At 44.4% G+C, this 13,560-nt stretch overlaps 1 protein-coding gene across 3 annotated transcripts in view; it reads left to right on the top strand.

Annotated features, from left to right (window-relative positions):
- The window catches only part of LGI1 (leucine rich glioma inactivated 1), a 75,967-nt gene extending 72,048 nt beyond the window's left edge, over positions 1–3,919 (top strand). For all 3 annotated transcript variants that reach the window (XM_040361763.1, XM_040361764.1, XM_040361765.1), the window contains one exon: positions 2,736–3,919. In XM_040361763.1, the coding sequence (XP_040217697.1) occupies positions 2,736–3,559 (824 nt within the window). In that variant the 3' untranslated portion in view covers positions 3,560–3,919. The remainder of the gene's footprint in view (positions 1–2,735) is intronic.
- Positions 3,920–13,560: the final 9,641 nt, after the last annotated feature.

The following is a 13,560-nucleotide window of genomic DNA, read 5'->3' as shown; positions in this document are numbered from 1 at the left end:
TGGAGAAGATGTTACTTTGGTAGGCTGAAAAACGTTCCCTGGCAGTGTGCCCATGAATTTCTATTTGTGGCCTAGTTTTATAGTGAATAATGTCCATGGATCTATAATGCGACTTGACCAGATTTTAGCAAATTTCTTGAGCCTGGCGCCCACCTGAGCTGGGTGGGCGGGCGAATCCTCAAAAGGACTTCTGCTGATCCCCAGCCGTGATGGCCTTGACCTTCTGTACCTTCATAAAGGAGGGTTGAGTATTTTTCCAGTCCCTCCTGAACTCCCTGCCGGGACGATAGGATCTAGCATATCTATATTTGTCGGGAAGATTACTTCTGTAAGCGGGACCTTTCTGGGACTTGGGTCTCCTATCGGAGGGGATCAGCCCCGATTTTCCTCCTGTGACTTTGGAGATGGCTGAATCCAGCTTTGCGCCAAATAAATTTGAACCATCATATGGAATCTTACACCAATTTGATTTTGATACTGCATCAGCTACCCAGGGCTTCAGCCATAAAGCTCTTCTTGCCATAACTGAGGCTAGCATTGCCCTTGCTGAGGATCTAATGATGTCGACTGAGGCCCCTGCCATGAAGTCGCCTGCCAATTTTATTTCCTGCAGGGAGGAAATTATTTTCTCCTGGTCGGTTCCATCTAGAAGGGACCTCTCAATGTTAGCCGCCCATGCAGAGATGGCCTTAGCTACTGCAGCCGTGGTGATAGCCGGCCTACAAGCGCCTCCTACTGTGGCATAAGCCTTCTTTAATTTTAGATCGATTTTGCGATCAAGTACGTCCCGAAAGGTAACTGCGTCTTCAATCGGTAGGGTAACGTGTCTGACAAGTCGACATTAATCGACTATGGGTGCATTAATCATGGAATTGGTCTTAGACTCCTTTAAGGGGTACATTATTAAAAGCTTGTTGCTAAGGCTAGGCCGCTTATCTGACCTTTCCCATTCGTCTCTTATGAGGTCCTCCAGCTCTTCGATGAAGGGAAACGATTCAGGATCCCTCTTTAGTTCTGGAAAGTATTTCCGAACTTTCTGAGGTTCCGCCTTATCCTCTTCCCAGCAGATCGCTTCTTTGACTGAACGAGCGAACGGTTCAACTAAGCAGAAGTCGAACCCTGACGCCACCTCACGCTCTTCATTCTCAGAGTGGGTTTCTGAGACCTGGGCGTAATGGCAGGGTGCTGGCGATGTGCTTGGGGTAGCATCATCTATTAGAGGAGCCGTAGTTCCCAGAATTGACTCCCATGGTGACTCTCGTATGAGCTCTGTAGCTACTCTTGCGTCCGATTCCTTCTCCTTGGTTGCTTCGTTGAAGCAAGAACGGCAAGCCAATTTCCCTGGCAAAGCTGGAGCCCTGCATACCCAGCAAGCATTTGCTGCGGGGCAGGTATGGTAGCTCCGTTCGTGCTAAGATGAAGGTGATCATCTGCGGTGGGACCGGCTATGGCGGGAGCGGCTATGCCTTGACTGATGAAAGCTGGAGGGTGACCTTGAGCGGCTTCTGCATGATCTTCTGCTTGAAGCATGACTTGATCTCCCTCTATGCCATGAACTTGCGTCTCTTGACCTGATGGGGCTGCCAGAAACGCAGCGTTAGTGGTCAGGCTCTCTTTTTTGTCTCTTCTCTACTTACCTTTTTTCTCGGACAGCCTCTTACCTAGCTTGCTGGTGGTGGTTTGCGAGAGCAGTGGTCTCCATGAAGGGTGCAGGAGATACAGTCTTGAGGACAGTCTGGAGGAAGAAGAGGAAATAATAATAATAAAAAAGAAAGAGCCAGTATAACAAAATGCCAGTAGAGACTGGCCAGGGGGAGAGGCAGGAGGGAGAAACCTACCTTAATGCGTAATTTTTTAATATTACATACAGAGCAGCAGCCTGTAGCCCCAACAAAAAGTGATGTCTTTTAAATTCGGCGCCGATTACGCATTCCGCTCGTCCTGGCACCATCTTGGATAGGGGCAAAGGGAACTGTTGGCGTCCTCATCCTGCTGCGCGCATGCGCAGAGCAGCGGAAAGGACGCGGAGGTGCACGTACACAGAAGGGGCCTGCCTGAAGGATAGCAAGGCTCAGAAAGACCACAGTGTGGTCTAAAACGATAAAGGAGGAAAATATAAACACAGACTGGGGGCAGATGTGAAAAGAAATAGAAGTGGGACCACTGCGAAAATGTAAGCTTCTTTAAAGCTTGTCACATAATGCCAGTAGAACTTGCTCCCTACGCCCCTGAGACCACCAGAACGGGGTTTCCTCCATAGAAGCTCCTTTAGAGACTTTACAGGAGGGACTTCCAAACAGGAGAGGCTTGAACCTGCTGGGATGATTTGCGGTAAGAGGCATGCTGCTTGTCCGCCCAATCTGTCAGGTGAGGATAAAAAAGAGAATGGTGCGGGGGTCTCCCCTTCAAATTTATAGCTAACCAATCCTGTCAGGTTGTGGGGGCGGAGTCACAACCCAGTGTGTGCTGCCATGAATGCGTCAGGAAATCTATTTTAAGGCATTTTCATTTAAATATCAATCACAAATCATATTATGCAGGGGTTCATGACTTTAAAAAAATAAAATGTTGTAGGATGTCTAGGGGGCTTTAAAGCTACATCTTACACATTTTATATTGTGATATGACAGATAATAACCAATATACATGTTTTATATGACACACCTGTAAAACCTAGGTGAAATTTTTTGAAAACAGCTAATCTACAATAGTTAACATTATTTGTTTTACACCAGGTACTTCAACTGTGGTCTGCAAGCCCATAGTGATTGAGAAGCAGCTCTATGTCATAGTAGCCCAGTTGTTTGGGGGCTCTCACATCTACAAAAGAGATATCTTTGCCAATAAATTTATCAAGATCCAAGACATTGAGGTCATCAAGATTCGGAAACCCAATGATATTGAAACATTCAGGATAGAAGACAACTGGTATTTTGTGGTTGCAGATAGCTCAAAGGCTGGTTGTACAACCATCTACAAGTGGAATGGCAATGGATTTTACTCCCACCAATCTGTCCACATGTGGTATCGAGACACCGATGTGGAGTATGTAGAGATTGCCAACAAGCCCCACCTGATCCTGTCTAGTAGCTCCCAACGTCCTATTATTTATCAGTGGAACAAGAAGTACAACAACTTCTCAAAGCAAGCGGAGATTCCAGATACAGAGGACGTCTATGCTGTCAAACACTTTTCCAACAAGGAAGATGTCTACCTTTGCCTCACAAGGTTCATTGGGGATTCAAGGGTTATCAAATGGGAAGGAGGAGCCGTGATTACTGACATCCAAAGGATGCCCTCTCGTGGATCTATGGTTTTCCAGCCTTTACAAATTGGAGAACACAAATATGCCATCTTAGGCAGTGATTATTCCTTCACCCAGGTATTCCACTGGGATAATGAGAAAGGAAAGTTTGTCAAATTCCAAGAGCTGAATATCCAGGCTCCCAGGTCCTTCACGCATGTGTCCATTGAAAAAAAACACAGTTTCCTGTTTGCGTCAAGTTTTAAGGGATCTACACAAATATATGAACATGTAATAATTGACTTGAGCGCATGACCTTCTGTTTTTGGTGACGCAAAAGACTTTGACAGGACAGTATGAACTAAATGCATGATAACGCTATCTTTTGACAAACACCTGGATGACCAGCTTGAGAAGCTGAGAGCTCCAGACTTGGAGCATTGCTTGTTTCTTGTTCATTAATTTGTCATGTATAGTGATTTTAAGAATTGTACTTTTCTAAAAAAAAAAAAAAAAAAACCTTGATAGTTGACTGGTCTTTGCATTAACAGTTTGTACATATTTGTTCATATTGCATTTGTCCTTCGGAAGAGAGATCTATAAATAATGTTACTTTTTCCATTTATTATTTATTCACCTGAAAACTGCCAAATAAAATGTTTACATTTTCTGTCTTCCACGTTACAAACATATTCATTAAAGGGATTCTATTCTGTAAGACATGACTCTCTGATTATGTCTTGACTAGGCATAAAGAATAGACATGTGCATTCGTTTTCGTCTGAATTTGGGGTATTTTCGTTATCGTTTCAACAAACGAAAACGAACGTGCAGAATCCCAAATCCGAAACATTCGACATAAAAAAATGCTTTATTTTCGTTTTCGTTGCTACAGCAGTTCGATATAGATAGAAGATTCGACATGACAGTGACAATAGCGATCTGTGTCTATTGAATCTGTGGTCGAATGTGCCTAACCTTAACTCAATTAGTCAAAGATTATTCTACATAGAAAGAAAAGATTTGACACAGAGAGAAAAGATTTGACATTATAGAGACAGTGTTGGGGTAGACCATTCGACATGAACAACGAAGATTCGACGAAGCAGCGAAAAACATACAAATGTTGAATCTGTCATTGAAGGCTTATGGTGTTTGTTGTAATTCGACAAGCAGCTAAATTGTACGATGCTGCAATTGCAATCAAATCCTCCGCCCATAGGCTATAGAAGAATTCAAATGTTGGTTGACTAATACGCTTGCTCTTTAACAGGACATTGTTGAAAAGAAAATCAATCGGTGCAATTTACTGTGAGAATTATAATTACTAAAGTAGCTGCTGTCACTTAAAGTGATTTCACTTCCACTTACAAACAATATTGTGTGCCAACAAACAGTGGTGCGCTACTAAAATATCTTATATGACTAATCCATAAACAATATACTAAGTGAAAAACAATAATATCATACAACTTGATATTGCGCTATTAAATGTATATAAAACTATTAATGTGAAAAATCTTATAACAAAAGTTTGTGTGAATAATGCTTGATTGAAGAAATCAATTTACCAAACAGTGCAAACAAGGACGAGTGCTCTCCACCACCAGTTTCACAGGCTGCTCACCTCATAGCAGAGAAAAAACAGCAGTTATCCCCTCTGGGGAAATGAGGACACCTGGCAATCCTATGGATCACAGACCTTCTTAGATGATGGCTCCTCAGTAGGGTTCCAAGAACCCGGATTGTCTTGCCCAATGAATGTTATATGTAAACGAAAGGTAACATCTATAGCCAGATTCACGTAGGAGGGCGCAACGTTAGGCAAGCGTAGCGTATGGCATATACGATACGCCGCCGTAAGTTAGAGAGGCAAATGCTGTATTCACAAAGCACTTGCCTCCTAAGTTACGGCGGCGTATCGTAAATGGGGCCAGCGAAAGCGTGCCTGATTCAAATGAGGATGGGGGGGGCGTGTTTTATGTAAATGATTGGTGACCCAACGTGATTGACGTTTTTTACGAATGGCGCATGCGCCGTCCGTGTACATATCCCAGTGTGCATTGCTCCAAAGTAGGCCGCAAGGACGTATTGGTTTCGACGTGAACGTAAATTACGTCAAGCCCCATTTACGGACGACTTACGCAAACGACGTACAATTTTCAAATTTCGACGCGGGAACGACGCCCATAGTTAACATTGACTAGGCCAGCTATTTGTTCGACTAACTTTACGCCGGGAATCGCCTTACGTAAACGGCGTATCTTTACTGCGACGGGCGCACGTACCTTCGTGAATCTGAGTATTTAGTCATTTACATATTCTACGCCGAACTCAACGGAAGGGCCACCTAGCGGCCAGCGTAAATATTGCACCCTAAGATACAACGGCGTAGGAGACTTACGCCGTTCGTATCTTAGTAAGTGAGTAACTTGTATGAGTGAGTAACTTGTATACCACAATAAATCCGAACTTAATCGCCTCAAGGCATCTTAGCATAATTTAAGCGTATCTGGTTTCCAGAATACGCTTAAATTTACGCCGGCGTAGATTCAGAGTTACGACGGCGTATCTACTGATACACCAGCGTAACCCTACCTGAATCCAGCTACTAGTGTTCTCTGTTAAGGTACCCCTTAGTGAGAACGTCAACTTCCTGACGACAATCGTCTAAGGGGCGGAGTTTTCACACTGAAATTACACCCCGGCCATCTCGAAAATTGGATGTTTGCACAAGCTTCACTTGCAAGTGTATTCATTTACCTTTTTACTATTAAATCCTTTGGAAACGGAAAGAGCATTAAGATACCTTTATTTTGGCAAGACATTCCGGGTTCTTGGAACCCTATTGAGGAGCCATTCATCTAAGGAGGTCTGTGATCCATAGGTTTGCCAGGTGTCCTCATTTCCCCAGAGGGGATAACTGCTGATTTTTCTCTGCTATGAGGTGAGCAGCCTGTGAAACTAGTGGTGGAGAGCACTCGTCCTTGTTTGCACCAGTGTTGCCAACCGTCCGTATATTTACGAACAGTTCGTAAAAACAGGCACTTTTTTTCCCCGTTCGTAAATCTCCGTGGATGCGGAAATGTGCCAGTAAAAATAGCCGAGTTCGGTTCGGCTTGGAACTGCGCATGGAGATTGTAGGCAGGGGGTGATGGTGGCTGCGGTGGCACCGCAGAGGGGGATGGAGGCAGGGGATAATTGGAGGCACCGAAGAGGGGGATGGTGGCACCGCAGAGGGGGACGATGGAGGCAGGGGGTGATTGGAGGCAGAGGGAGATTGTGACCCCGCAGAGGGGGGTGAAGGTGGCAGAGGGGGATGGAGGCAGGGGGTGATGTCACTAAATAATTTGCCCTTTTTATATCGAAAATAACAAAAATATGTTTTTTTACCCTTAAACCCTTTACCCTTAAATCACATTGCTATTTGCCTAGCGTACTTGTTTGTATCCTAAATACTGAAATTTGCACGTAAAAATGTAATTAAGTAACTTTTGTGAAATGCCAGTAAAAACGTGGCTGCGCCAGTAAATTTCGGGTGTCGTGCCAGTAAATTTCAATCTGGTAGGTTGGCAAAACTGGTTTTGTGGCAGGATTTTCTTCAATCAAGCATTATTCGCATGAACTTTTGTTATAAGATTTTTCACATAAATAGTTTTGTACACATTTATTAGCGCAATATCAATTTGTATGACATTATTGTTTTTTCAATTAGTATATTCTTGGTACATACTAAAGGGACGCAGGCCCATCAGCTTTCCTCATTAATGTCCTGCAGGCGCACAGCTGATTGATAATTATGAAACCACTCCCATTACACTCATTTTTCAATATGGATACAGAGAAACACACGTGGATTGTTTTAGAATAATAAAAGGTAGGAATCTGCAACAAAGTTTGATAAAATCCTTGCAACGGATCGACGTTTGTTGAGAAAAAAAAAACTTTTGAAGGAATACCTCTGTGTTTCTCTGTGCTCTTGTGGGAAAGTGAGTCTAATGGGAGTGGTTTAATAATTATCAATCAGCATTTTTAAGTGCTCGGGGGCTTTTTTAAGATCAAATGGACAGCTCTTGGATTGAAACTGCTGGGCTGGCCAGTCCTGGACCATTTAGCAGGTGTTTGAAAGCAACACCATTTTTAGATTTATTTTACAGTGGAATAATTTAAATCAAATAAGTTGGTGATCTTTTTAAATCTCAGAGACTTATTGGCATACACATCTTTATTTCTTGCTCTCAATGATGCTATGTACTAGTGCAGGGGTAGGCAACCCCAGGCACTGGTGCAGAAAGAGGCACACAAAGGGCCTAATCCACAAAAGGGATACGCCGGCATATCTACTGATACGCCGTCGTATCCCTGTTTCTATCTATGGAACTGATCCACAGAATCAGTTTCACATAGATAGGCAGAAGATCCGGCATGTGTAATTGAATTACACTGTTGGATCTTAGGATGCAGTACCGCAGCCGCCTCTGGGGGCATTTCTCGTCGAAATGCCGCTTCGGGTATGCAAATTAGCACTTACGGAGATCCACAAAGCTTTTACGCTTCGTTTTTTCTCCGTAAGTATTAGTTTGCCGTCGCAAAATTAGGGCTGCTTTTACAAAGTGTAAAGTTAGTACACCATGTAAAAGTAGACCCTTCTTTCCCAGGACGCTGTCAAATTTCTTTTTAAAAAAATTTTTTTCCCGCCGCAACTATTTTTACCCAGCGCGATTCACAAAACTCGGCGTAATGTAAAACCGTGCAAAGCACGTCAGGAAAATCGCGTCGGGAGCATGCGCAGTACGTCCGGCGCGGGAGCGCTCCTAATTTAAATGGGACTCGCCCCATTAGATTAAGGAACGCCTTGCGCCGGACGGATTTAAGTTACACCGCTCAAAATTTCTAGGTAAGTGCTTTGTGGATCAGGGCACTTAGGTAGAGATTTTGCGGCGGTGTAACTTAAATGGGAAAAATTACGTTGCGCCGGGTTTTTGTGGATTAGGCCCAAAGTCTCTATGGCGGCACTCGACTCCCTCCCCATTAGCAGAGCAGCGCAGCGTCAGTGAGACAATAATGCATTCCAATTTCAGAGTTCCCCACGCCGCACCTGCACTGAGGGGGAGGAGGACTGTCATTGGCCACTGCTAAAGCTAATCACAGTCCTGCTAGCCTCACCCACCATCTGGAGGAAGATGAAGCGCTTGGTTGCTACTACCAATCTCAGAAAGAAGGGATTTCACTGTGATTGAGAAAACCACAATCAGGTGAAAGTTTCTGGAATTACTGTCGAGCTTCTGGTAACTTTGTTGAAATTATTCCTGAACCTTTGCGTCACTTACTACTGAACCCCTCTGCACTCTGTGTCCCTTAAAGCCAGAGCCAGTATTATGTGCAATAAAAATCACACCCAACTTTTCCTGTGGAGCACAGCGCCGCACTTTTTATCAGCTGCGGGGGCCCAACATGATCCTGCACACAGGCCCACTGCTTTCAGAAAATGCCCCTGACCTGAGCTTATCATTGCACATCCATTCCAGATGCTTGTATGTGACATCACGTACATCACATGGGCTGGATGCGAGAGGTGGATCAGCAGGATGAGTGGAGCCAGGACAGGTAGATGTGTCTCATCTCTGCTTCCTTTCACCACTCTGCATATCACGCACATCATAGATAAGAAGAGGGTACAGCAGTGGAGCAGGAGAGGTTCAGGAGGTGGGACAGATGAGCTGGAGGGTACAGTGGTGGGGCAGATGTGCATGAGGTACAGTGGTGGGAGCGATGAGAAGGGGTGTTCAGCGATGGGACAGAAAAGCAGGGGTTACAGTGATGGGGCACATGAGCAGGGGGTTACATTGGTGGGACAGATGAGCAAGGGGGGTTCAGAGTTGAGCCAGATGAGAAGGGGGTTACAGTGGTGGGAAAGATGAGCAGGGGGGGGGTTCAGTGTTGGGGCAAAGGAGAAAGGAGTTACATTGGTGGGACAGATGAGCAGAAGAACAGGGGGTTACAGTGGTGGGGCAGATGAGTTCAGTGTTAGGACAGAAGAGATGGTTCAGCTGTGAGACAGAAGAGCATAGGGATATGGCGGTGGAGCAGATGTGCGTGGAGGTACAGTGGTGGGGCAGATGAGAAAGTGGGAACATTGGTGGGACAGATGAACAGGGGGTTACAGTGGTGGGGCAGATGAGAAAGGGGTACATTGGTGGGGCAGATGAGCAGGGGGGGTACAGTGGTGGGGCATATGAGCAGGGGGGGGGGGGGTATAGTGGTGGGGCAGATATGTAGGGTAGAACAGTGGTGGGGAAGATTTGCAGGGGGCAGTGATCTGAGGTTTGAAGGTGCATGAATTGGGGCTGATCTGAAGCGTGAGAGTGCAGGATGTCAATTTCTCACTACTAAAGTAGTTTACATTTACTTTATAAAAAATCCTTTTAGTGATTGAGAAGTTTACATTTTTTTGTTATAAAATCGGCACGCTCAATTTCTTTGAAAACATTTTTCGGGAAAATGTGCTCAAAAAGTTGCCTACCCCTGTACTAGTGTAACTTGAGATGGTGTGAAGGGGGCCAGTGCTCAGTTGAAGGGTCTGATCACATGCAGGAGAAGCATGTGTTTTACTGTCCCTCTACACATTACCACTTTGTATAAGTCATACCCTTATGCCCCGTACACACGACCGTTTTTCATGACGTGAAAAAGGATTTTTTTTTAATTGGCCATTAAAAATGATCGTGTGTAGGCTCCAGAGCATTTTTCATGACGTGAAAAATGGCCATTAAAAATTTAGAACATGCTCTAATTTTTGGCGTCGTTAAAAACGGTCGTGTGTAGGCTTTAACGACGGGAAAAAACACGCATGCTCAGAAGCAAGTTATGAGACGGAAGCGCTCGACATTCGTCACGCTGTAACAGACTGAAAAGCGCGAATCGTCTCTCACCAAACTTTTACTAACACGAGATCAGCAAAAGCAGCCCAAAGGGTGGCGCCATCCGAATGGAACTTCCCCTTTATAGTGCCATTGTACGTCACTGCACTTTGCTCAAGCATTTTTTTTCATGATAGTGTGTATGCAAAGCAGGCTTGACAAGAATCACATCGAGAAAAACGCTATTTTTTTTTCATGACATTAACCACTTCCCGACGGCCATACGACTTTATACGGCCACAGGGTGGTTCTACTTCTCTGAGCCGCCGTGTTTTTACGGCCTCCGCTCCTCATGGCCACTGGGAGGGCGCGCACGCCCGCCGCACTAGGATGCCGGTGCGCGTGCCTGGCGGCCGCGATGTCCGCCAGGCTCCCGCGATTACAGAGACAAGGACGTGGATCTGTGTCCCACCACTGTCAGGGAGAGAGGAGACGGATCTGTGTCCCTTGTACATAGGGACACAGATCAGTCACCTCCCCCAGTCACCCCCCTTCCCCCACAGTTAGAACACTAAGCAATATACATATTAACCCCTCCCTCACCCCCTAGTGTTAACCCCTTCAATGCCAGTCACATTTATACAGTAATTAGTGCATATTTATAGCAGTATAAATGTGAATGGTGTCAAAAGTACCGATAAAAATCGCAGAAAAAAAAATAATTCTGTCCCCTATTTTGTAGGCGATATAACTTTTGCGCAAACCAGTCGCTTATTGCGATTTTTTTTTTACCAAAAATATGTAGAATACGTATTGGCCTAGACTGAGAAAAAAAAAAAAAAAAAAAAAAATTGAGCTTTTTATTATACCAACAAGTAAAAAATATTATTTATTTTTTTTCAAAATTGTCGCTCTATTTTTGTTTATAGCCCAAAAAATAAAAACCGCAGAGGTGATCAAATACCACCAAAAGAAAGCTCTATTTGTGGGAAAAAGAGGACGTCAATTTTGTTTGGGAGCCACGTCGCACGACGGCGCAATTGTCAGTTAAAGCGACGCAGTGCCGAATCGCAAAACGTCCTCTGCTCAGGAAGGGGGTATATGTGCCCGATAAGCAAGTGGTTAAAGACAATCGTGTGTATGCGGCGTAAGGTTTAAATTTATGAAGCAATGAATGGTTTTCAGCCCCTCCCCTCCTTCATTTAACTAGCCACAAAGTGTCAATGGTGGCTGGGATGCATAGTATAGTTGCCTACTAGGACACAGGTGTCCGGGCTGCAAAGCGTCATTGCCACCTGCATCCAAACATTCAATGAGTCTGTTGCAGGTTGAGGCAGTCACCTTAACTTGTCCCATGGGCGGCACAGCCCTGTATGCCTCTTGGTGTCTAAATAGTATGTGCATGATTAGCATGTGGGCAACTTGACACTGTTAACTAGGTGCTGTCCTGGCCAGGAGGAGGAGTTAATGTCTTTCCCAGTTCTCTGGGTCCAGCCTGCTTATCCTGCGACATATAAATTGGGTCAGTGGCCCAGCACAGTCTCCATGGACATCTGCCGCTCCGATCAGGTCCCCCTGAAAAACTGACAGGCAGACCCAATTGGAAAGCCTGTGAAAAGGGCCCAACAGTAGCTATCAATGTCTGCGTTTGGCTACAATTGGCAGAACAGCGCTAGCAATCACAGCTTAGAACAATAGTTCTCAATGGCTTCAAGAATGCCGCCAGGAACTGTCAGAAATGGTTGCTTATACAGCCATCATGGCTGACAGTAAAACCTCGGATTGTGAGCATAACTTGTTCCAGAAACATGCTTGTAATCCAAAGCCCTCGTAGATCGTTTAAATGTCTTTACAGCTCATTTGTTTAGAGAGTTAACCGTAAAATGGGGGAACGTAGAAATATTTCTCTTGCCTAGTCATGTATGGTTATACTCAATATGTATTAGGCGCTTACATATACTTAAGCCCCATGCACATTTTTTTTTCACCATCACAAAAGAACATAACAATGCCCCTCATGGTGAAAAGCTTGTCTTTATGGATACATCAGGGGTATATTAGACCACAAATATCTCCCCTGCCCACAGGCCAGTGCTTGACCCACTGTTTGTCTAGCTTTTCAGTCCAGTTTTTGGCATCTGAGCATTTTCAGGTTCACACTCTGCAGAGGAAATGGATGTGTCTCAATGTCCTGCTTCTTGACAGCATCTGTTGTGGTTCCAGAAGGAGTGGGAGAGCCCAGGAATGACTAAAGGGAGGCAAAACATAAGTCACCTAAAAGTGATCGGGTGGCTCTACAGCCTGCCAAATCATTTTTCAAAGCTGAAAACAAGTTATAGACACTGCTGCCAATCAAATTCTGTGACGAGGGAGCAGAGGGCATGGCTGAGCGGCATTGTCCGTGTCTATAGATGCAGATGGGGCAGTTTGGGGGTGAGCCTGCACAAATGCCCCCAAAGAAAGCAGCTTTTTGGCTGGTGGGGGACCACAGAATAGGAGGATTGGGGTGCTCTGTACAATATTGCACAGATAGTATATGGTAGAAAATCTGCGCTGCCTCCAACTGTTTAATATTGAAAACAACAGTTAAAGTGTTACAACGGGAGGGGGGGGGGGGATAGGGTTAATTCCTTAACTGTGAAATTGATGCAATTTAATTAGCCTGAATATACGGCACATAAGTTAATGGAAAAAAGATTGAAATTGCACAAACCTATTCGATAAAAGACTGATACAATCAACCCGGGAGCAATAAAAGTTTTAATATAATCAAACTGCGTTGACATTCAAGTCCATATGGCGCTTACAAAAAAAATAAAAAAATAAAAACTGGTGATATCAAGCATTCACGGCGAAATTTGAGACTTCTTATTCAGTGTTGACCGATAAGGAGGGCTGTTTACCGAATAAGATGGATCTCCAGTAATAGAGATCAAATGTCTGACCATGAACATTCCTTCCAAAACCGATGTTACACTCGCTCAGGGATGGGTCAGTCCGACCGTAAATATCCCCTGAAATACTGCACCATGAAATCTTTTTACCTGGTAAATGAATCTGAGCTTGGAAGACACACGAGGATCGGTTATTTCTTTGTGGAAAACATTGCATATGATAGCAGTTCGGTGTATTGGGAGGAATATCTACGGTCGAACCGACCCATCCCTGAGCGAGTGTAACATCGGTTTCAGAGTTATTTTGAAAGGAATAGCCATGGTCAGACATAATACTGAGCCCATTTGATCTCTATTACTGGAGATCCGTGTTATCCAGTAAGCGGCCCCCCCTTATCAGTCAACATCGAATAAGAAGTCTCAAATTTCAACAGTTTTGTTTTATTTTTTTATGGACTTGAATGTCAACACAGTTTGATTACATTAGAACTTTTATTGTTCTCAGGTTGAGAGTATCAGAATTTTATTGCATAGGTTTGCGCCATTTCAATCTTTCCCCCCC

The sequence above is a fragment of the Rana temporaria genome, chromosome 8 (genome assembly GCF_905171775.1).
Source record: "Rana temporaria chromosome 8, aRanTem1.1, whole genome shotgun sequence".
NCBI classification, from domain to species: Eukaryota; Metazoa; Chordata; class Amphibia; order Anura; family Ranidae; genus Rana; species Rana temporaria.
Note: the sequence above shows the minus strand (reverse complement) of the source record. Positions and strands in the feature narration are given on the sequence as shown.